We start from the raw sequence: 19,581 nt of genomic DNA on the forward strand, positions 1-19,581 counted from the left end.
CATGGAGCCCACCAGGCTCCTCTGTCCATGGGATTCTCCAGGCAAGAACACTGGAGTGGGTTGCCATGACCTCCTCCAGGGGGTCTTCCCAGAAATGCAAGTGCTGCTTGGGAGGGAGGGAGGGAAGGCACAGTGAGTGGCTCTCTTCCTTTAACCTGCAGGGCAAACCCATCTCCTTAATTAGCCCCTCTCACCCATCCATTCCCTAGAAAAGGGATGCAGGATGGATAAATGTTGATTTAAAAAAACAAATGCAATTAGGAAACTGAGGCTTGGAGAGAAGGATAGCGTAAAGGCAAAGGAAGAAAGACAGGTAGGAAACTGAGAGCAAACCAGCTTGCTGCCTGCTGAGGTTCAAAGGGGTGGGTGCTCATTCGTTGACACCCACTCAGCAAATGGCTGCTGGACACCTGTGTTCCAAGGGCTCTGCTGGACTCCGGGGGAAAATGGCAACCAGAGACAGACACAGTTCCCGCATCACAGAGATAAATGTAAAACCATCATCGTAACCAGTTGTACACAGTCAATGACAGGATATAACAGAGGATTTGGGGATGAGGAGAGGTTGTCCTGAGGAAAGGCCCTTTGAGCTGACATTGGAGGATGGGCAGGAGGGAACCACAAGAAAAAAAGGGAAGAGGTGAGAGAAGGAGAGAAGAGCATGTACAGAGGTCAGGGCACGGGAGAAGGTGGGCCATGTTCCAGAAACTAAAACAAGCCGCTCTGCAGCAATGGAAGTGGGTGGTGTGGGTGGGTGGTGTGATTCTTTTAGCCTTCCATGACGATTCCAAATAAACAGAGGCCAAGTTCAAACTTCATACTTGTGCCCTCAGGGCAGTTTAGGACAATTCTTGCTATCTGCCAGACTTCACCCTTCAGGAGTCTCCTAGAAAGCAACTCAAAAGTTACACCTCCCCCAGTTGTGGTCAGAAATGTGGGATGGGCCCAAGTCTAACAGGCCATAATAGCAATTGAGGGTTCCCCCCCCCCACTATCTACATCTATTTGAAACAGTTCTTTTGAGTATGAGGGTTCTTTCTTGCATCGAATGAGTGAGCACTTGTCAGTTTTAAAATCACTGATGTTTATCTTTAGATAATTAAATTAGGAGGAAAATGAAGAACCTACTGATAACAGGAAGAAGCAAGAGTCCTCTCCCGTCTGGCATTTGATGAGATAGATATTCATTACTGTGCATTCCGATTATTTTTCCAGGACAGAACATAGGGCAGAGACTTGACAACATGGGTGTGTGAAGCCAGATTGAGCTTACGTTCCGTAACTATGTCACTTGCAGGGCTGTCGTTACTATATTAGCTGGCTGTGCCCCAGACAAACAGGATCTGCTGCTACAAACCTTTCTCCCAGTCTTCATTATGAGGAGGGCACTGCTATGCTCTCAGCCACTGTCTCTTATCAAAGTTTCCTGGTTTGGTTGACAATATCCTGCTCAATATGATTTTTGTTGTCAAAATTGAGAATGATGATTGATTTCAACCCAAGGAACCTGGTGGTGAGCATAAAGGGACAAGCAGTGAATTGCTGCTTGGGACGTTACTGCTTGCTTGGGACATCAGCATAGTTTGTAAGATACTTCCAATTTGGAAATGAAGGAGGCAAATCCAAGTGCATGGTCCAAACACGCTTGTTCTTCAGTGCCCTTCGCCCCACGTCGGTGTCACAGCAAAGCTCACTTCCAGGTCCTGATGCTGAAGGTAAGGCCCCCACTTCCTGTGCTCAGCAGTCTTGGCTCTGGTCAGAGTGTGGAGTTAGGGGCTCAGCCGTGGGCATAATGGTCGCCACTGTCTTTGGACCCTTTTCTCTGGCCCTCCTCACTCCTCAGTGTCAGCTCCTCGGGCCCATCTTCTTTTAGCCCATCCTCCTCTGGCTTCCAGTCAATCTTCAGGGAGATCAACCCTGAATATTCACTGGAAGGACTGATGCTAAAGCTAAAGCTCTGGTATTTTGGTCATCTGATGCAAGCAGATGATTCATTAGAAAAGTCCCTGGGAAAGATCAAAGGCAGAAGGAGATGAGGGCATCAGAGGATAGACGGCATCACCCATGCCATGAACGTGAACTTGGGCAAACTCTGGGAAGTCGTGAGGGACAGGGAGGCCTGGCATGCTGCAGCCCATGGGGTCACGGAGAGTCAGACACAACTGGGCGACTGAACAAAGTCGCAGCAGCAAAGTCTGGCCCGCAGGATCCGCTTGCAGGAGTGGAGTTGCACAGCCTACACTGGCTTTCTGGGGGCCATCTAAGAAAAGAGGGCCTAGGAATGGGCACTGGCGGAGGCAGTGGGGCTGGTTAGAGGTCAGGTGCTGGTTGGAAAGAAGCCTAGTTTGGGAAAGTTGTCCAGATAGAAAGTTAACTTAGATTTGGAGGGGACAGAGAGAAAAATTATAAAGGAAATAAGTAGCCAGAACAGCCTCAAAATCAATCATCAAGGACAAGATCTAGCTGTTTATGTTTAGCACACATGGTAGACTCTCGTAATTTAAAGATTTGTGCTCAATAATAGTATCTGAGAATGCTTGGTAAGATGGATACCCCAGCTGGATTAAAGGGAGTTTTATATCTGAGGAGAGAGCCCAATGAAAAGAGTCGGAGGAAAAAAGAGGACCAGAAAACTATAACTTGATACTGGAAAACCAAAATATATTGTTCACAAATAGATTGTGAGCACTTGTTCTGGAAACTATGATACAGAAAAAAAGAAAAAAAAAAAAATATATATATATATATATGCAGTAGTTCTTGATCCCCATGCTGCTTAGGCAAACAGGTATCAAAAAAAAAAGGTTAAATGGCAATAAATCAGATGGGGGGAAAAAAAGTGATCAAGACCTCAAAGTCAAATCGGGAAAAAAACAATGTGGCTTAAAGTTACCTGGAAAGGCTTTATGGAGAGAAAGAACTTGTGATACTTCAAGGTTAGCCAGAAAAAAAGGAAGGTACCAACACTACAAAGAGGTCTGATGATAACATTTTTCCAGACCAAGAAGTGCAAGATGTAATGTGGCAAACATTTTTGTAATATCAAAAGTATAGAGACATTCTAGGTGCTGAAATATTAGGATTTGGAAGAATGTCCCAGTGGTTTACAGAGTCTAAATGAGAGTTAGGAGAAACTAGCCTCACAATATGAGTCTTATCCTAATAGTAATGGGCAATAACTGAATACCTTCAAGTAGGTGTAGTATCATGGTCATAATTTTATTTTAACAGATCATTTTGGCTTCAGGGTGGACAGCAGATAGAAGTGGCAAAATAGGCTCACGAGCCCAGTTGGAGACTATGGAAGTAGCTTAGGAGAGGGAGCTTACTTCAGAGAGGTGTCAGAGGAAATAGAGAAAGATGAACAGATTTTAGAGATACTGGAGGGCTAAAATCATCAGGACTTAGTGATGACTTGAATTTGTAGCTAAAGGAGAAGAAGCTGTCAAGGGTGTTATGGTGGTTTTAAAATATGGTCCCAAAATACTTTGGAACTCCTCTCATCAAAAGGACTCATGTCCCCACCCTTGAACCTAGGTTCTGTGATTGCTTGATCAATAGAATATGGTAGAAGTATGGTAGAAGATGCTGGGTCAATATCCGGGCCCAGACTTTAAGATATTGGCATCTTCCACTTTATATCTCTTTAGATGTTCACTCTTATAATCTAGCCACCATGCTATGCGGAAGCCCAAGCTTCCCTGTGGAGAAGTTCATAAACAGAGGAATCAGAGTTAGCAACTACTTGCCAGCCAGTGAGCCAGAGTCTCGGAAGTGGGTCTTCCAACCCCAATCAAGTCACCCCAGCTGACACTACATGGAGCAGGGACAAGCTGTCCCTGCCAAGCCCCATCCGAGTTGCAGATTTGTGAGCAAAATAAATGCTTATTATTATTGTTTTAAGTTACTACTAAGTTTTGGAATGGATAATTACATAACAATAGAAAACAGTAACAGATGACTCCTATTTTTCTGGCTTTCATTCCTGGAGGGATTGGGTGTCATTTACTGATGTAGAGATCACTGAAAAAGGCCCAGATGTGGGGACAAAGATCATGAGTTTGGTTTACATCTTGTGAGTTTGAACTGATTCTGAGATATCTAAATTGAAAAGTCATGCATAGTTTTGGATTTATGGGTCTAAGGCTCAAGAAAGAGATTGAGTTTGAAGACAAAACTGGGGTCAAATGTGGGTCAATCAGAATAAATGAGTGAGTGAGTGAAAGTCGCTCAGTTGTGTCCAGCTCTTTGCGACTCCACAGTCCATGGAATTCTCCAGGCCAGAATACTGGAGTGGGTAGCCTTTCCCTTCTCCAGGGGATCTTCCCAACCCAGGGACTGAACCCAGGTCTCCTGCAGTGCAGGTGGAGTCTTTACCAGCTGAGCCACAAGGGAAGCCCAGTTAGAACGGGTGTGAATGAAAGATGCAGATGTAGATGAGGGTCTAAGTGGAGGGAATTCTAACATTTCATGGTAGGCCGAGAAGCATGAAGCTGCAAGGGAGATGTGAAAGGGTTAGCCCAGGAATGCCAGAGGAGAACCAGGAATGGGTGTATCTTGGGGGACCGACGGACTAGAGTATGTTAGGAAGGAGGGAGGGATTATCAAGGTTAGACCTTGCCGGGAATACTTTCCCCCAGGCTTCCTCCCTGCTAGCCAGCATCACAGTAAGCAGTGCTACTGGTTACCAAGACCCTGGGATGGGGCCCTAGAGGGCAAAGATGAGGGCAAGATGAGGATCACACCTGTGCCCATGAACCAGTTCTTCCCTGGAGGCCTTGTTTTTCAAACTGTAGTCCCTGGAGGAGCAGCAACATCACTTGGGGGTTTGTTAGAAATTCAGATTTCCATGCCCTTCCCTAGACCTACTGAATCAGTCTGTGTTTTGACAAGATCTCAAGACAACTTCTATGCATATGAAAGTGTGAGTTAAGACATCAATTTGGAGGCTGGACATTAACTCAGGGAAGCAGCCAGATGCTGCAAAATTGAGCTGCAAATCACATGCAGAGTATCAGCCCCAGTCACGGAGACAACTATTCATTAAACCTATTTTTCCTCAAGGTCCAGTAGGCAACTCTGAACTGAGGTTTTCACATCAGAATCACTTGGGTAAATTTTCATAATCAGAGAGATGGCCAGATTCTGCCTCTCAAGAGTCTGATTCAGAGGGTCTGGGGGCGCCTGGACATGTGTACTTTTACTCCCCAGGGGATACTGATGGGCTGCCTGGGTTGCAGCTACTGCCCTAAACCATCACTCAGTGCACACATACCACACTTAGGGTGACCATTCATTGCATTCTTCCCACTTCAAGGCTGGAGCTGGGACTGGGGCATTTTAATCTGATTTCATTTCTGACAGGCAGAAAGTGTAATTCCCCAGGCACACGAGCCCTCCCTGTGAGCACTGGCTTCTGACTTGTGCTCAGGCACCAGCAGGCCCTCCCCAGGCTCCAGGTGTGAGTCACACCCTGGGGTCAGGTGTGGCAACAGGGCTTAGAGCTGGGAAGGAGATAAAAGGCCAGCCTGGCCATCTTGCAGTGCACTTGCTGGCCAACACTACTGGCTGTGGTCTGAATACCACACTCTTGGAGTGGAGATGAACTGGGCACAAGGCCACTCTCTTAGAATTTGCCTGCGGTGCAGATGATGCAGGAGACCCAGGTTCGATCCCTGAGTCGGAAAGATACTCTGGAGGAGGAAATGGCAACCCACAGCAGTATTCTTTCCTGGAGAATCCCCTGGACAGAGGAGCTTGGCAGGCCACAGTCTATGGGGTTGCAAAGAGTTGAACATGACTGAGCTACTAAGCACGCACTCATGGGGTCAAGATGAACTGGCACAAGGCCACTTATCTGGTTCTCATCTTTGTACATGTTTGAGATTGAGCCCTGTAAACCTCAGAGCCTCGACCAGGCCACTGTGTGGACTTAGAGATGCAAGGGACACGAGGCGAAGATATGCCACCCTCTGACAGGGAAGGTCTTGGGAAGCTGCCCAAGCCTGTGTGACTAACAGGAACATGGTACTTCAGAGTGGGCAAATCTAAGTCGTGTAGGAAAATTCTCCTGCTGGGGACTGTAGCTCTAACAAAGGCCCATGGGGAAGGATTCTAAAATGGCATGATCAACTTTACAATGATAGAAAATTTGAAACTTATTAATAGTTCCCCAAAAAAAACCCATCATGGATGAATCATCCATGAGCTTATTGAAATTTTTTTTTAGATGGAGAAGAAAAAAAAATATTTTCTCATCTTGAATATTTCAGGATGATAGATTCCCTTATTTCTTAGTGAAAAGCAGTACTTTCTGCTTTTCTAACTTAAGCTTTGAGGTTTCCTCTAGTTCTAGGAAGGTAGGGCTTTTTGTTTGGTTATGTTTTTTATCAAGTCTTCAAAGATTTTAGTGACTCTGGGCAGAGTGTCTCAGAGACTTTTTTCCCCTTGGTGGACTCCTCTTTATGCCTCTCTTTTCCTGCAGCTGTACCTTCTACTATATCAAGTCTTTCATGGAGTCTGGTGGCTGAAAAAATTCCCAGAGTGGAAGAGCTTTGGTCCTATACACAAGTTGGAGCATTTTCTCTAGCAGCCTTTGGGAGGGTGGATGAAAATCTTTCATCCACAGTGACTCTCAGTCTCTTGGCAGATGTCTGCCAGGTCAGAGTGATCAGACAGTTGATCATCAAAGTCTAGTTACTTTCCTATAATTTACACTTGCCCACACTAATAACAACAACAACAATAATAATGGGCATTTACTGAATGCTTGTTATGTGGCAGGCACTGATCCAGGGTCTTTACATTGACAACCTCATTTGCTATCTCTAATAACCAAATGGGAGGTAAAATGTGCATTTTTATACATTATAGGTTGCCCTCTCCATTTCACAGATTAGGAAACTGAGATTTATTGAGGCAACTAATTTGCCTCAAGCTAAAGTCAATTAGGAGAAGGCAATGGCACCCCACTCCGGTACTCTTGCCTGGAAAATCCCATGGACAGAGAAGCCTGGTAGGCTGTAGTCCATGGGGTCGTGAAGAGTCAGACACGACTGAGTGACTTCACTTTCACTTTTCACTTTCATGCACTGGAGAAGGAAATGGCAACCCACTCCAGTGTTCTTGCTTGGAGAATCCCAGGGACGGGGGAGCCTGATGGGCTGCTGTCTATGGGGTCGCACAGAGTCGGACACGACTGAAGCAACTTAGCAGCAGCAGCAGCAGCAGCAGCAAAGTCAGTTAAGGAAGAGGGCCTGCCCTTCTTGAGTGCCCGTGACATGAGAGGATAAGCGGGTGGGAGCATCTGCCAGGGAGGGGGAGGTATTGTGTCACTGACATTTTTGGAATTGTCATACTGACTTTTAGTAGGTTTAAGTACTGTTTTTAAATTCTTGAATGCACCACCTTCTGTTTGCATACCCTTCATATGACCTGCTTTTGCTGCTGCTGCTAAGTCACTTCAGTCGTGTCCGACTCTGTGTGACCTCACAGACAGAAGCCCACCAGGCTCCCCTGTCCCTGGGATTCTCCAGGCAAGAACATTGAAGTGGGTTGCCATTTCCTTCTCCAATGCATGAAAGTGAAAAGGGAAAGTGAAATCGCTCAGTCACATCCAAATCTTAGCGATCCCATGGACTACAGCCTACCAGGCTTCTCTGTCCATGGGATTTCCCAGGTAAGAGTACCGGAGTGGGGTGCCATTGCCTTCTCCGTCATATGACCTAATGTGATTTTATTCTGATTCCCCAAAGTCTGATGAGTCCTGGGGCCTGTTTTCATTAATTCTGTCATGGTACTCTGCCCAAGACATCAGCAAAATTTTAGTGGTTACTGAGCAAGTTCAGGTGAAGAACAGAACAACAGGGAAAGCCAGTAGGTCCTCTGGAATCCAGCTTAATCTCCACCTCCTCCAGAAAGCCCTCCCTGATTTCCCTGTTCCTCCTCATGGTGGGGAGTGTCACCCAACAGTTTTTATGTTTGACTTTTGAAGGCCTTTATTGCTCACTTACACATGGAAGTGACTATTTCACCCACAAACATTTCCACTTGGCAAACATATACCCAGAGCTAGCCACCAAGCCCGGCTTCCATGGCTCCACTGCTCCAGCCCCTTCCCCTTAGTATAAAGTATGGAGGCAAAGGTGATGAGCCCCTGGCGCCAGACTTGGAGGGTGGAGGGAAGTGGATGGGGGCAGAACACTCTATCAGTGTGTCTGAGCACAATCCCAAGAACTGGTTCCACTGGATGAGTTCACCCAGGGGTCACATACCTTCTCACAGGAAGAGGTGAAATGTACTGCTCGAGGCTGTTCACAGTTAGGGCCACTTTTCAGTCTGTTTTGTTTTGGGTTATTTTTTCCCTAAGCCCAAATCCCTTCCTTTTATTTGTGCATGGCTTTCGGGTTGCAGCCAGACTGCAAATGCAGGGGTGTGTAGGGGAGGAGGCAAGGCATGAGAGAGACTTCCAGGCTCTGGAGAAGAAGATCAGAGGTCGCTGGCCCAGCCCAGAAAGGGTGGTCATTTCCTCTCAGCCTCCTACCCTTGAGACTTGAAGCACGTCATTCGGGTCTGGATGTGATGGCTGAGACAGATTCCCTGATGACTGCAATTCATTCCAGGCCCCTCACTCCTGCGTTTCCTGTACAAACTATGTGTTTGGTAAAGAGCTGTTTGGATAAAAGAATGAACCAAGTAGGCCCTCTAGCCTGATGACGAGGGCCCCTCTGCCCCACAGAGATGGGCCTTCTGGCAGGGCCTCCGAGTTTGACCAGACCTTCCCGAGCAACCAACAGCTTCAAGATTGCGTTTGGAGAGATGGGGAAAGAAGGGGAACCTGGGGAAACCTGGGGACCTGGGAGAACCACCCTGGGCTGGCAGGCCAACTGGTTTGGAGCTTGCCTCTAGAAGCGGAAAAGTGAGCCCTAAATCAGACCCTGTTCCATTCCACTTCCCAGGCCTTAGGGCTCCCAAGTTTCCTGGCAGAACTCTTCACCTCCCCCTGTAACTGCACAGGACCCTATGGGACTGCCCAGGACAGTTCCTTCTCTGCATGTCCTCCGCCTGCCCCTTGTTTGTGGAAAAGCTGTGGTCTCCCAGGCCTACCCTGAGTCATAAAAGTCTGAATCAAGAGTGAATGCAAAAGTAGCAGTTGGACCAGGAAAACTGGTAAGAATATAAACAGTAAATTAGCCATACAGCAGTCACAGAATGTTTAGCTCCTCCCTGAAGAACCTAGACAGCACTACCTGATCCACATTTCCTGGGTGTTTTAGAGTTACTGAAACCCCTACCAAATGGAAGGAAGTACTTTATGACCGTGAGCATGCAGCCTCCAGAGCTACTGGAGCCTGAGAGTGATGTTAACCCCTGTTACACCACCCTGTTACCTCACCACCAACCGAACAGAAAATTGCGCACAAGCTGATCACACATCCTGTGACTCTCCTTCCTCACCTGCTCCTTTAAAAATGCTTTCTTGAAACCCATTGGGGAGTTTAGGTCTTTTGAGCGTGAGCCACCCCTTCTCCTATTATGGCCCTTGCAGTGAAACTTTCTCTTCCACACTCCAGTATTTCAGTTTATTTAGCCTCATTGTACACGGGGCACATGAACTTGAATTCAACAACACACCCTAGTCTTGCTAGATCCCTGAAGCCCACAATAATTTCTAAATTGCAAGCTAATACAGAGAAAGACGAATACTGTATGATATCACATGTGGAATCTAAAAAATGCTGCAAACAGATGAATAAAATGAAAAAACAAAAGCAGATTCATGGATATAAAGAACAAACTAGTGGTTACCAGTGGGGAGAGGGAAGACAGGAGGGGCAAGATAGGAGTAGGAGAAGAAAGGGTTATTTTGGGATTATATAAAATCATGTATGTGAAATATTTGACAATTGTAAACACTACAGAATTTAAAGAATCTTTCATTCAAAGAAAAATAATATTTTTAGTTTTAAAATATGGCCAAATTTTAAGATAAATAAATAAATTGCAAGCTGATGAGATTCTCAGCATGGTCAACTCCTAAAATTCCCCCAACCCTTATCTCTCAAATTCCTTGCTCATTCTACTTTCTGTCAGTTCCCAGGAGTCTAATGCCAAGACCTCCATCTTAACCAGTAGACCCTCCATGGATCCTCACACAGTGGCTTTGCTATTTAGCACCTGATTTGGAGTCTACCATTATATTAATGAACGTCTGATTTTTATTATGTGGAGTTTCCCCATGTTCTGCGTTTTCAACGACCAGAGTACAAAGAGAGCTAAAGAGCTTTGACCTTTGGAAAGAGCCTTTCTAATTGGTTGTTTTTCTCTTTGTTTTTGCTTAGTCTTCTCTCGCCCTGTAAACGATATTGGGTGAGTAGTAGTGTCTCTCTGCTAGTTTCCATATACATGATACAGATGTTACCATTTTCTCTGGTTTTAAGGCAATGGTTAAAATCTCACGTAATGGTGGTTTAGTCGCTAAGTTGTGTCTGACTCTTGCAACCCCATGGGCTGTAGCCTGCCAGGTTCCTCGGCCCATGGGATTTCCCAGGCAAGATTCCTGGAGTGGGTTGCCATTTCCTCCTCTAAAATCTCAGGTAGTGAACAAAATTCCTGGATCCACACATCCTGGCCTTTCTGGGGTTTATTGTCCTAATTTCCAGATTTTATTAATATATTTGATCCGATGATTTGACTTAGAATCAGAAAATATAGTTTTGAGAGTCTTATGAATTCTTCATTCCAGAAATGGGCTCAAATTTTATTTACTAATATGAGAATTAAACAATTCTGATTCTGGCCTGGAACCTGCTTTTTCAACAACTGAACATGTCATTCTGCCCAGAGGGAAAACACTGTGTCATTTGAGGCCCTCTCTGGGGCTGTCTGGGAGACCCTCAGCATTCAGCCCCTATCTTGCCCACCCCTGGGCGCCACTCACCTGCACAAAGCACCCACAGCACAGGCTGTATCTTCCCCTCCATGGTCTGGCTCCCTGTCTGCCCCACGTCCAGCCTGGCACTGGTGGGCTCCTGTCTTGAATCAGTCTGGGCTGACTGGTTAAAGCTACAGTGGCCTCTGGCCCAGCCCAGCCCAGCCTTCGGTCAGTCCTCCAGTTTCTCCCTTCCTCTACCTCTGCCCAGCCTGGCCCCCATGCCCCACCCCACAGCTAGACTGACAGGTGAGCTCACCTGTGGGACTAGACTCCAGCTCCACCCACTCCACCAAAGGCCCCAACAGGAACCTCTTTCAGCTCGTCAGTTCCTTCCCCTGCCTTCTCTCCATTTAGCAGGTGAGCAAAGTCCTGGGCTTCTCACTATAATGCAGGTTTACCTATATGAGATAGGAAGTTGCCACCTGTAATATAAAGGGAAACTATCTCAGAGGAAGGGTTTCAAAGTCAATAAAAGAAGGGTGTTGGCCACAATTGCCGAAACACTTCAAGACATATTATGATCTGTTCCTCTGCTTCCCTTCCTTGTCATTTCCCCCTACCCCACACCATGCTAGAGACACAGTCATGAGGAAGACCAGAAGTCTCTATCCCAGAGAACTGCTAATCTGACTGAGGAGGAAAATAGTATACAATCAAACAAGACAGCCAGAAATACCATGACCAATTCATCCAGTTTGCTTGGAGTTGCCCCACTGTTAAAACAGAGGGCCCTATGTCCCAGGAATGTCTCTGTCTTAGGGAAACTGAGATGGTTGGTCACCCCACTTAAAGATCACCAGTGCTATGGGGAGCATGACTTGGAAAAAGACGTAGGTAATAAAACTGTGGCCGTGGAAGGACCCACCTTGGACTGGGTGGTCAGAACGCAGTGGAAAAATTAGTACTTTGATTTTCTATGTTACAGATAGGTATCTCTGTCTCAAAGAAGTTAAATGGGTTATCTATGGTCACACAGCCAGCAAGTAGTCTTCTGATTTTCAGTCCACTCTGCTAGTGATCCCGATGTCACCGTCTGTGAGTTCGGGATGGTGACTAAGGTTATAAAGAAAACAGAGGCCCTCTGCCATCCTCTCCTCCTGAGTGGTCCCGTCTTTATCTGCAGCCACTTTTTGGTGTATTCACTCTCCCTTTTCTCTCTCTCCCCTCCCCTCCACCGTCTGCTTCCTTATGCTGGCGGTCTGTCCACCTGATGCCCCTCTTCAGCCCCCTGCCTGATTCCCACCCCACTCTCCATCCCTCCCTCCTTCATCTCACCTCTCTCTCATACTACTTTTCATCTTCATGGAGCCTTGAAGTCTGGAGGTACATTGAACCCCCATGGTTACTCAGTTGTGGTCCTTCTTCCATTCTTCAGCAGCCACTCACCGAGCCCCTATTTTGATGCCCAGGACAGTGGTTTGGCAACTGGTCAGTGGTGATGCCATGTGCTTCTCCAGAGATGCCTTCCTGAACCACTCTATCCAAAGACGCTCCCATCCCAGGTTTACCAAGTCTCTGCACTCAACCTTGTTTTCTTTCTTCAAAGCTCTAATCACTATGTGAAATTAATTTTTGCTACCCTAAAACTTTTTCCATGTCGTCCCCTCTGGAAATCCTCCCCTCACCATATCTGCTGTTGTAATGCAATATGTGCTTTAAAGCCCAGTTCATGTATTTGTTCTTTCGTGAAGCCATTCCTGACTTCTTCAGTCAGAAGGGCTCTCTCCCTCATTTGAACTCACACAGCACTCTGGATCTCTCTTAGGATACTAACTAACTACATTCTGCCTTGCGCTTGAGCTATTTTTGGTCTGTGTCTCATCCCTCCTAATAAACTATGAGGTCATTCATTCGTTTGGCCAATTGTTAATGATACTATGCCCCAGGCATTATTCCACCTAGCTGGGAGGAAACACCATTTAAGTGTCTTACTTTGGTCACATCAGAGCTGGATGCATAGTGGATATCAGTACATATTTGTGAATGGGTAGACAAATGGGCAGATGGCTGGACGAAGGGATAGGGGTCATTACACAATGTATGGGGTTGGGGAATGAACTATTGGGTTACTGGGCTTTGTTTTGATTGTAATGTTGGTGGGTGGAGTAGGATGGATTATGAACTCATTTGAAGTTCATGAAGCTCAAGGCGTGTTTATATCACCCAGGGATGATATGGGCTGAGTGTGGGATGGGGTTATAGAAGGGGTGCATGACTGCCCAGTTCACTATCCAGAGTCATATTTCTGCAAAGAAATGGAGTCCTGGCCACAGGCAGTTAGTACCCCTTAGTCTCACCATGGTGCTCTCCCAACATCTATCAGAGGATCCTCCCCATTCTATATATCTGCTGACAGAGGGTTAAAGTACAGTTTACTTCATTCTTCTAGATCCTTGGCTTTAGATTATCTTCTGGAAGCACTCTGCATAGGCAGCCCCAGGCAGGGAGGTATGGAGAGAGAGAGCCTAAAGTAAACCTGTTCTTGAGGCCGCTCTGTGAAGCGTGAACTTCTCCCAATTCTGCGGCTCAGGGTCAGTTTCCAAAGAAGCAGCCAGGAGGGAAAGAGTTAAGTGGGGCCCACATTTGGGTCTGAGTCCTGAGCCTGCATGCCTTCCTCTCAGAGATCTGCCAGGCTGAGGGGCCAGAGGCTAAATTTAGCAGGCAGCTAAGGTTTCCTGTGAACAGCTGTCCTGCCCCTCAGAGAAGGAGACTGGAGAGAGGAGGGAGGTCCCTCTCACTGGTCGGAGTCTCTGGCCATTTTGTCTGGGCCCCTCAGCCTCTGGGTGGCTGCCCTCTTGGTGTGGAGATACAGGCAGATCAGCGGTGAGTGTTCTCCCTTCACTTTGTCCTGTGAGCCCAGGACTTACAACCAAAAGGGCAGCAGCTCTTCCCTGAGTGTCAGGGCCTGGCCTCATCTGGGACCAGCTCCTGGGGGGTCTCATGTTCTTTAATAAGCTGTGGGATGGCTCCTGAATCAAAGGCAGTGGCTCCTGTGGCCTTGGTTAGAGTTGCTGAAGAAGGTACCTTCCCAGTAGAGACAAAAGATGTGTGTGTGAGAGAGGGAGAGAGAGAGTGTGTGTTCAGAGAAAGTTCAGAGAGAAGGTTCAGAGAAGGACCTCTCTGGTCTGGGGAATACACATATGTTCAGCGTAAGCTATAGTTAAGGCAAACTTTGGACTCCCCTCACTGCTTTCTTGCTGGCACCTGTGGAAGGAGCAAAGGTATCACTTCTTAAATTTCATGACTCCAAGGTGGACTAGGTGGATTGCTTACATGGCCAGCCAAGTGTGCGTTTTGGTGTCCTGATAACAGTAGCTGAATCAAGTCTGACTGGGTTTTCCTCATGAGTTGTTTTCCCCATGAGTTGTTTTCCCACCAGGCGATTAACATGTGGTGACTTTCCCATCCCTAGTTCCATTGAGGTGACATCACCAACACACCTCTCACCCCCACAAAACCTCCAGAACTAGGTTTTCTAACTGCCTTATTCATGCTAAACCTACAGAGGCTGACGGGCTGTCATGGCAACCAGTGGGGACCCAGAAGAGGAGCAGGTGGTCCCGAGTGAAGAGGATGAAGCCAACGTGAGGGCTGTACAGGCCCGGTACCTCCGGAGCCCCTCCCCCAGCCAGTAAGTGTGCGCTTGCTGAGTGTGGGCCTCCCTCCAGCCGTAATGGGAGTGTGCTAGGGAGCGTGACGACGAGTGGACCCCAGGGAGCCTACAGCCACAGCCTTAAGTTCATTCATTCAGCAAACATCGTTTGCAAATTTTTTATGTGTTATATTTCATGGAAGAAAAAACTTGCAAACAGATACATTGCAACACGGCATGGTAAGTGCTAGAATTAGCATGCTTAGGGTCTAGTTGATGTGGGGAAGGAAAGGATCACCTGGGCTTGGAAGGTTCATAGGAGGCTTCCTAGAGGAGATGATGTTGGACTTGAACCTCAAAGGGTGAGTAGAAATTTGGCAGGTGTCCCTGGATTATAGTTCTTTTTTCCCTAGGAGGGAAATAAGGCTGGAATGGGGATGATAGACCATAGATCATAGATAAGAGAAGGCATCAAGACAGGAAGACGCCCTTAAGACATCAAATTCTAGCACTAAGGGAATTTTGTATCTGTGATCAGGCTGTGTCTTTCCACTGGGAAGTGTGCTTCCTGGAGGGTTTTCTTTATTTTGCGACAATTAATTTTAAAGTTTCTTTTATATAAAATCATTGGGGATATATGATGATGTAGAATGAAAAATTTGCATACAAATTTTAAGAAAAACCATAAAGCAACAAAGAAATAGTTAATTGCTTGCTAAAGCAGTCATGTGTATGCCTTTTCTTTTTGCTTTTGCTACAAATAATAGTAGGGGACCTGACTTCTAATCTTAACTCTGTCACCAAATTTTAAGTGAAGAATCACTTTGATTCTTGAGCCTATGTCTCCTTATCTAGAAAAAGGGAAGAAAAGACTTAGAATATTTCAAGGTAAATTCACATCAGAGCATCTCTGATGCTGCTTGACTTTCCTTTTCCTCGGGCCTCTTGGGGTCTTGTTGGCTCTGGCTTCTCGGGGCTCAACAGGCTTCCCCTTTGGAGTGAGATGGGAGCAAATGTAGGTGCTCGTCACCATAGTGGGCCAGACCACACTGGCCAGATGGAGCTTCAGGGATTTTCCCTTAAAGTTCAGGCTTATGTTCCCACTTAGAAAAACTGCCAGGATTGAGAGATTTAGAATACAGCCCTCCCCTCTCTACGCCACCAGACAAGGCATAGGTAGTGTTATGTGTGGTTAGGGTGAGTGATGGCTTCGTGCAGTAGTTAGAGTAATGACAGCTGTTACAGCAAATGGACGTTTTTTTCTCACTCAGGTGTGTTTCAGAACAGGTACCTGAGCAGTGATTCAGAAACTGAGGCTCCTTTTGTCTTGTAGATCCTCCACTGTAAGCCCTGACTTCCAAAGTGACTGTGTTCATCAGTCTTGAGACAAAATGGAGAATCTCTCAGGAGGGTTTTATGGGCCAGGCCTGGAAATGGCCATTTTGCTTCCACTCATACTGGCTTCCCTGGTAGCTCAGCTGGTAAAGGATTAGCCTGCAGTGCAGGAGACCTGGTTTGATTCCTGGGTAGGGAAGATCCCCTGGAGAAGGGATAGGCTATCTACTCCAGTGTCCCTGGGCTTCCGTGGTGGCTCAGATGGTAAAGATCTGCCTGCAATGCTGGAGACCTGGGTTCAATCCCTGAGTTGGGACAATCCCCTGGAGAAAGGCATGGCAACCTACTCTAGTATTCTTGCCTGGCAAATCCCCATGGACAGAGGAGGCTGGTGGGCTGCAGTCCATGGGGTCGCACAGAGTCGGACACAACTGAGCGACTAAGCACTGCTGCTGCTGCTAAGTCGCTTCAGTCATGTCCGACTCTGTGCGACCCCATAGACAGCAGCCCACCAGGCTCCTCTGTCCCTGGGATTCTCCAGGCAAGAACACTGGAGTGGGTTGCCATTTCCTTCTCCGATGCATGCATGCATGCCAAGTTGCTTCAGTCGTGTCTGACTCTGTGCGATCATATTCCATTGGCTAGAACTCAGCAAGGCCATGCTTTCTTGTAAAGGAACAGTCCATGAACCCAGGAAAAAGAAGTAGGCTCAGCCACTGTAGTCTCTCGAGGCAGTTAATATTCATGTCTCCTTTTTCACACTCTTAGACCACACTTACTGCCTTCCCGGGGAAACAGCCTGAAATCCCATTTACCAATTGCTGCAAAGTTCAAAGGCTGGGTTCTCTGGAAAGTATGCCCTGTCCGGGGCTGAAAGCAGCTCCTCATGATCTGACCAGGATAACAGCCCCCGGCCCTACCAAAAAAAAAAAAAAAAAAAGCCTTCCATCTAATGAAAGGAGGAGTAGGGGACACAGCAGCCATCAGTCCTTACAAATAATGACCCTGTTGAGTGTGGCTTTGCCCCAGAAGTGGAGAGATCTCCTAGGTGTGACCTTGATGTGGCTCTCGGGGTGGCACTCTTGATCTGTTGTTCTCTGCGGCTTCTAGCTCCATCCCCTGGGCCTTTTTCCTTGTCTGTTATCCTCCACAGCCACATCTGAAGTGAAGCTGAAGAGGGTCTCTTGCTTGAGCACTGCGTAACTTTTGCAGACTTGTCCTGCTTATGGAAACTTGGAGGTCCAAGGGCTGTTTTAAGACTTATACCACCCAAAGGCCTTTTAAGAGTCATGACTTCTTAGAAAATGTTATCCCTTCAAAAGTTTAATTGGTTTCTGATTTACAGAAACCGGACAACTCCATGTGCCAGAAATCACACCCATAGTTCTTTCTTAGATATAATTTTCAATCCTAATTTATTTCTCTGATTCCTGGTGTATGTGCTTCACTCTCTCAGCTTAATGACAGATATCTTGAGAGAGTATCTGAAACTTTAAATTTGAGTAGGAAGTTCAGGATCAAAGTTATTTAGAATTTATAAGGATGCAATAATAAAATGTAATCAATCCAAAAGAAGGCAAGAGAAAAAAGAATACAGGAAAAGCATAATTGATAGTAAGAAAATAGTAGGATGGAAGATTTAAACCCAAATATAAAAGTAATTATTTAAACATATATAAGCTAAAATACATCAGCTTCCCTGTTAGCTCAGCTGGTAAAGAATCCGCCTGCAATGCAGGAGACCCCCATTTGATTCCTGGGTCAGGAAGATCCCCCAGAGAAGGGATAGGCTACCCACTCCAGTATTCTTGGGCTTCCCTGGTGGCTCAGATGGTAAAGAATCAGCATGCAATGCAGGAGACCTGGGTTCGACCCCTGAGGTGGGAAGATCCCCTGGAGGAAGGCATGGCAACCCACTTCAGTATTCTTGCCTGGAGAATCCCCATGGAAAGAGGAGCCTGGTGGGCTGCAGTCCATGGGGTTGCAAAGAGTCAGACACGACTAAGTGACTAAGCACAGCACAGCAGACTAAATACTTCAATTAAAAAACAAAAATTGGCAGACTCAATTTTTTCACAAGCCTACATACTATTTACAAGAGACACACTCAAAAATAAAGATGTACAAAGGTGAACAAAAGATAGAAAACTTATACTACACTGTTCTGGTTACTATTGTTCATAACTCCAAACCTTAGTGTCATAAAATAACCATTTTATTATGCTCATAATTTGGAATCTGGATAAGGCACAGTAGTGTGGCTTATTTGTTTCAGGATGTCTGGGGCCTCAGCTAAAAAGACTTGGAGACTGGGGATAAATTTGAGCCTGCGGTGATTCAAGAGCTGGGAGCTGGTGTCAGAGAGGCATCATCACACGTTTGGCACTTGAGGTCAAGACCTCAGTTAGGCAATTGGCCTGAATACCTAACATGGTCTTTTCATATGATCTGTCCATGTGGGTCACTGTGGGTTTTCTCAGAGCCTGGGAGCTGAATTCCAAGACAATAGGACAAAAGTGCATTGATTTTCATGATCTAGCCTCAGAAGTCACAGAGAGGACCACCAAAGTTCAGAGGAGGCAACACGGACTCTACCATTCCATTGAAGGTGTATTAGGGTCACGTTGTAGGGAGAACAAGTGGGATGGGATACATCGTGGCCCTCTTTGGAAAGTACCCACTGCTGTAATTGCGAACACTGGCCAGAAGCAAGCCAGTGAAGTGATTTACTGATAGCAGACAAAGAAAACCTTACCTTAAAGTTTCAGAATAATCAAATTCGCTATATAATAGGTATATTCATTTAAGTTATTAAAATTTCTAGGATCTGATAAAGTAACCTCAAAATATGTAAAGCAAAGAATTGACAGAACTGAAGAAAAAGTAAAATTCACGATCTTAGTCAAATGTACGTTTTAAAAAGCACAATCTCAGCAACTGATAGAATGAGGGGAAAAAATAAAAAATATAAGAAATGTAAATAAAAAATAAATAAAATTAACCTAATTTGCATTTATAGAATATACACTCAACAATAGCAAGAGATAGATTCTTATCATGTGCACATGGAATTTTAACCAAAAAGTTCATACATGCATTGGGTCATATGTATATCAACAAGTTTTTAATGCTTGAAATTATATAAAACATGTTCTCTGATCATTGCAGAGTTAAGCTAGAAATCATTAAAGACAAAATACACAGTAGAAATTTCAAGAGTTAGTATCTAAGAGAATAGCATGGAAGTTCATTGATTTTCATGATCTAGCCTCAGAAAGAAAGTCACATGAAACAAATATTCAAAAGGAGACAACATGAACTCCACCACTCCCCTGGAGAGGCATCAAGGTGACACTTACAAGAGAGCAAGTGGGATGGGATATATTGAAATATATGGATGACAGACATTCAAACCACAACCACAGTTCGATAGTACGATACTCACCAGACTGCCTAAAATTAAACACTGACAATAGCAAATATTAATGAGGATGTGAAGCAAACAAGATGTTCCTGTTCATTGCTGGTAAGAGGGTAAATTAGTACAACCCTTTGGAAAATTGTTTCCTAGTATCTAAACAGGAGAAGGCAATGGCACCCTACTCCAGTACTCCTGCCTGGAGAATCCCATGGACGGAGGAGCCTGGTAGGCTGCAGTCCATGGGTTCGCTAAGAGTCAGACACGACTGAGCAACTTCACTTTCACTTTTCACTTTCATGC

General features: G+C 45.8%; 2 protein-coding genes across 3 annotated transcripts in view; one reads left to right on the top strand and one right to left on the bottom strand.

Moving 5' to 3' along the window:
* Positions 1 to 12,676, bottom strand: part of GPA33 (glycoprotein A33 (transmembrane)) — a 58,634-nt gene extending 45,958 nt beyond the window's left edge. For both annotated transcript variants that reach the window (XM_010845993.1, XM_010845992.1), the window contains exon 1: positions 10,940 to 12,676. In XM_010845993.1, coding sequence (XP_010844295.1) covers positions 10,940 to 10,982 — 43 coding nt within the window. In that variant the 5' untranslated portion in view covers positions 10,983 to 12,676. The remainder of the gene's footprint in view (positions 1 to 10,939) is intronic.
* A 959-nt stretch (positions 12,677 to 13,635) lies between these two features.
* Positions 13,636 to 19,581, top strand: part of DUSP27 (dual specificity phosphatase 27 (putative)) — a 69,532-nt gene continuing 63,586 nt past the window's right edge. The window contains exons 1-2 of the mRNA XM_010845995.1: positions 13,636 to 13,756; positions 14,439 to 14,564. Coding sequence (XP_010844297.1) covers positions 14,455 to 14,564 — 110 coding nt within the window. The 5' untranslated portion in view covers positions 13,636 to 13,756; positions 14,439 to 14,454. The remainder of the gene's footprint in view (positions 13,757 to 14,438; positions 14,565 to 19,581) is intronic.

The sequence above is a fragment of the Bison bison genome, unplaced genomic scaffold, assembly GCF_000754665.1.
Source record: "Bison bison bison isolate TAMUID 2011002044 unplaced genomic scaffold, Bison_UMD1.0 scf7180017864229, whole genome shotgun sequence".
In the NCBI taxonomy this organism is placed as follows: Eukaryota; Metazoa; Chordata; class Mammalia; order Artiodactyla; family Bovidae; genus Bison; species Bison bison.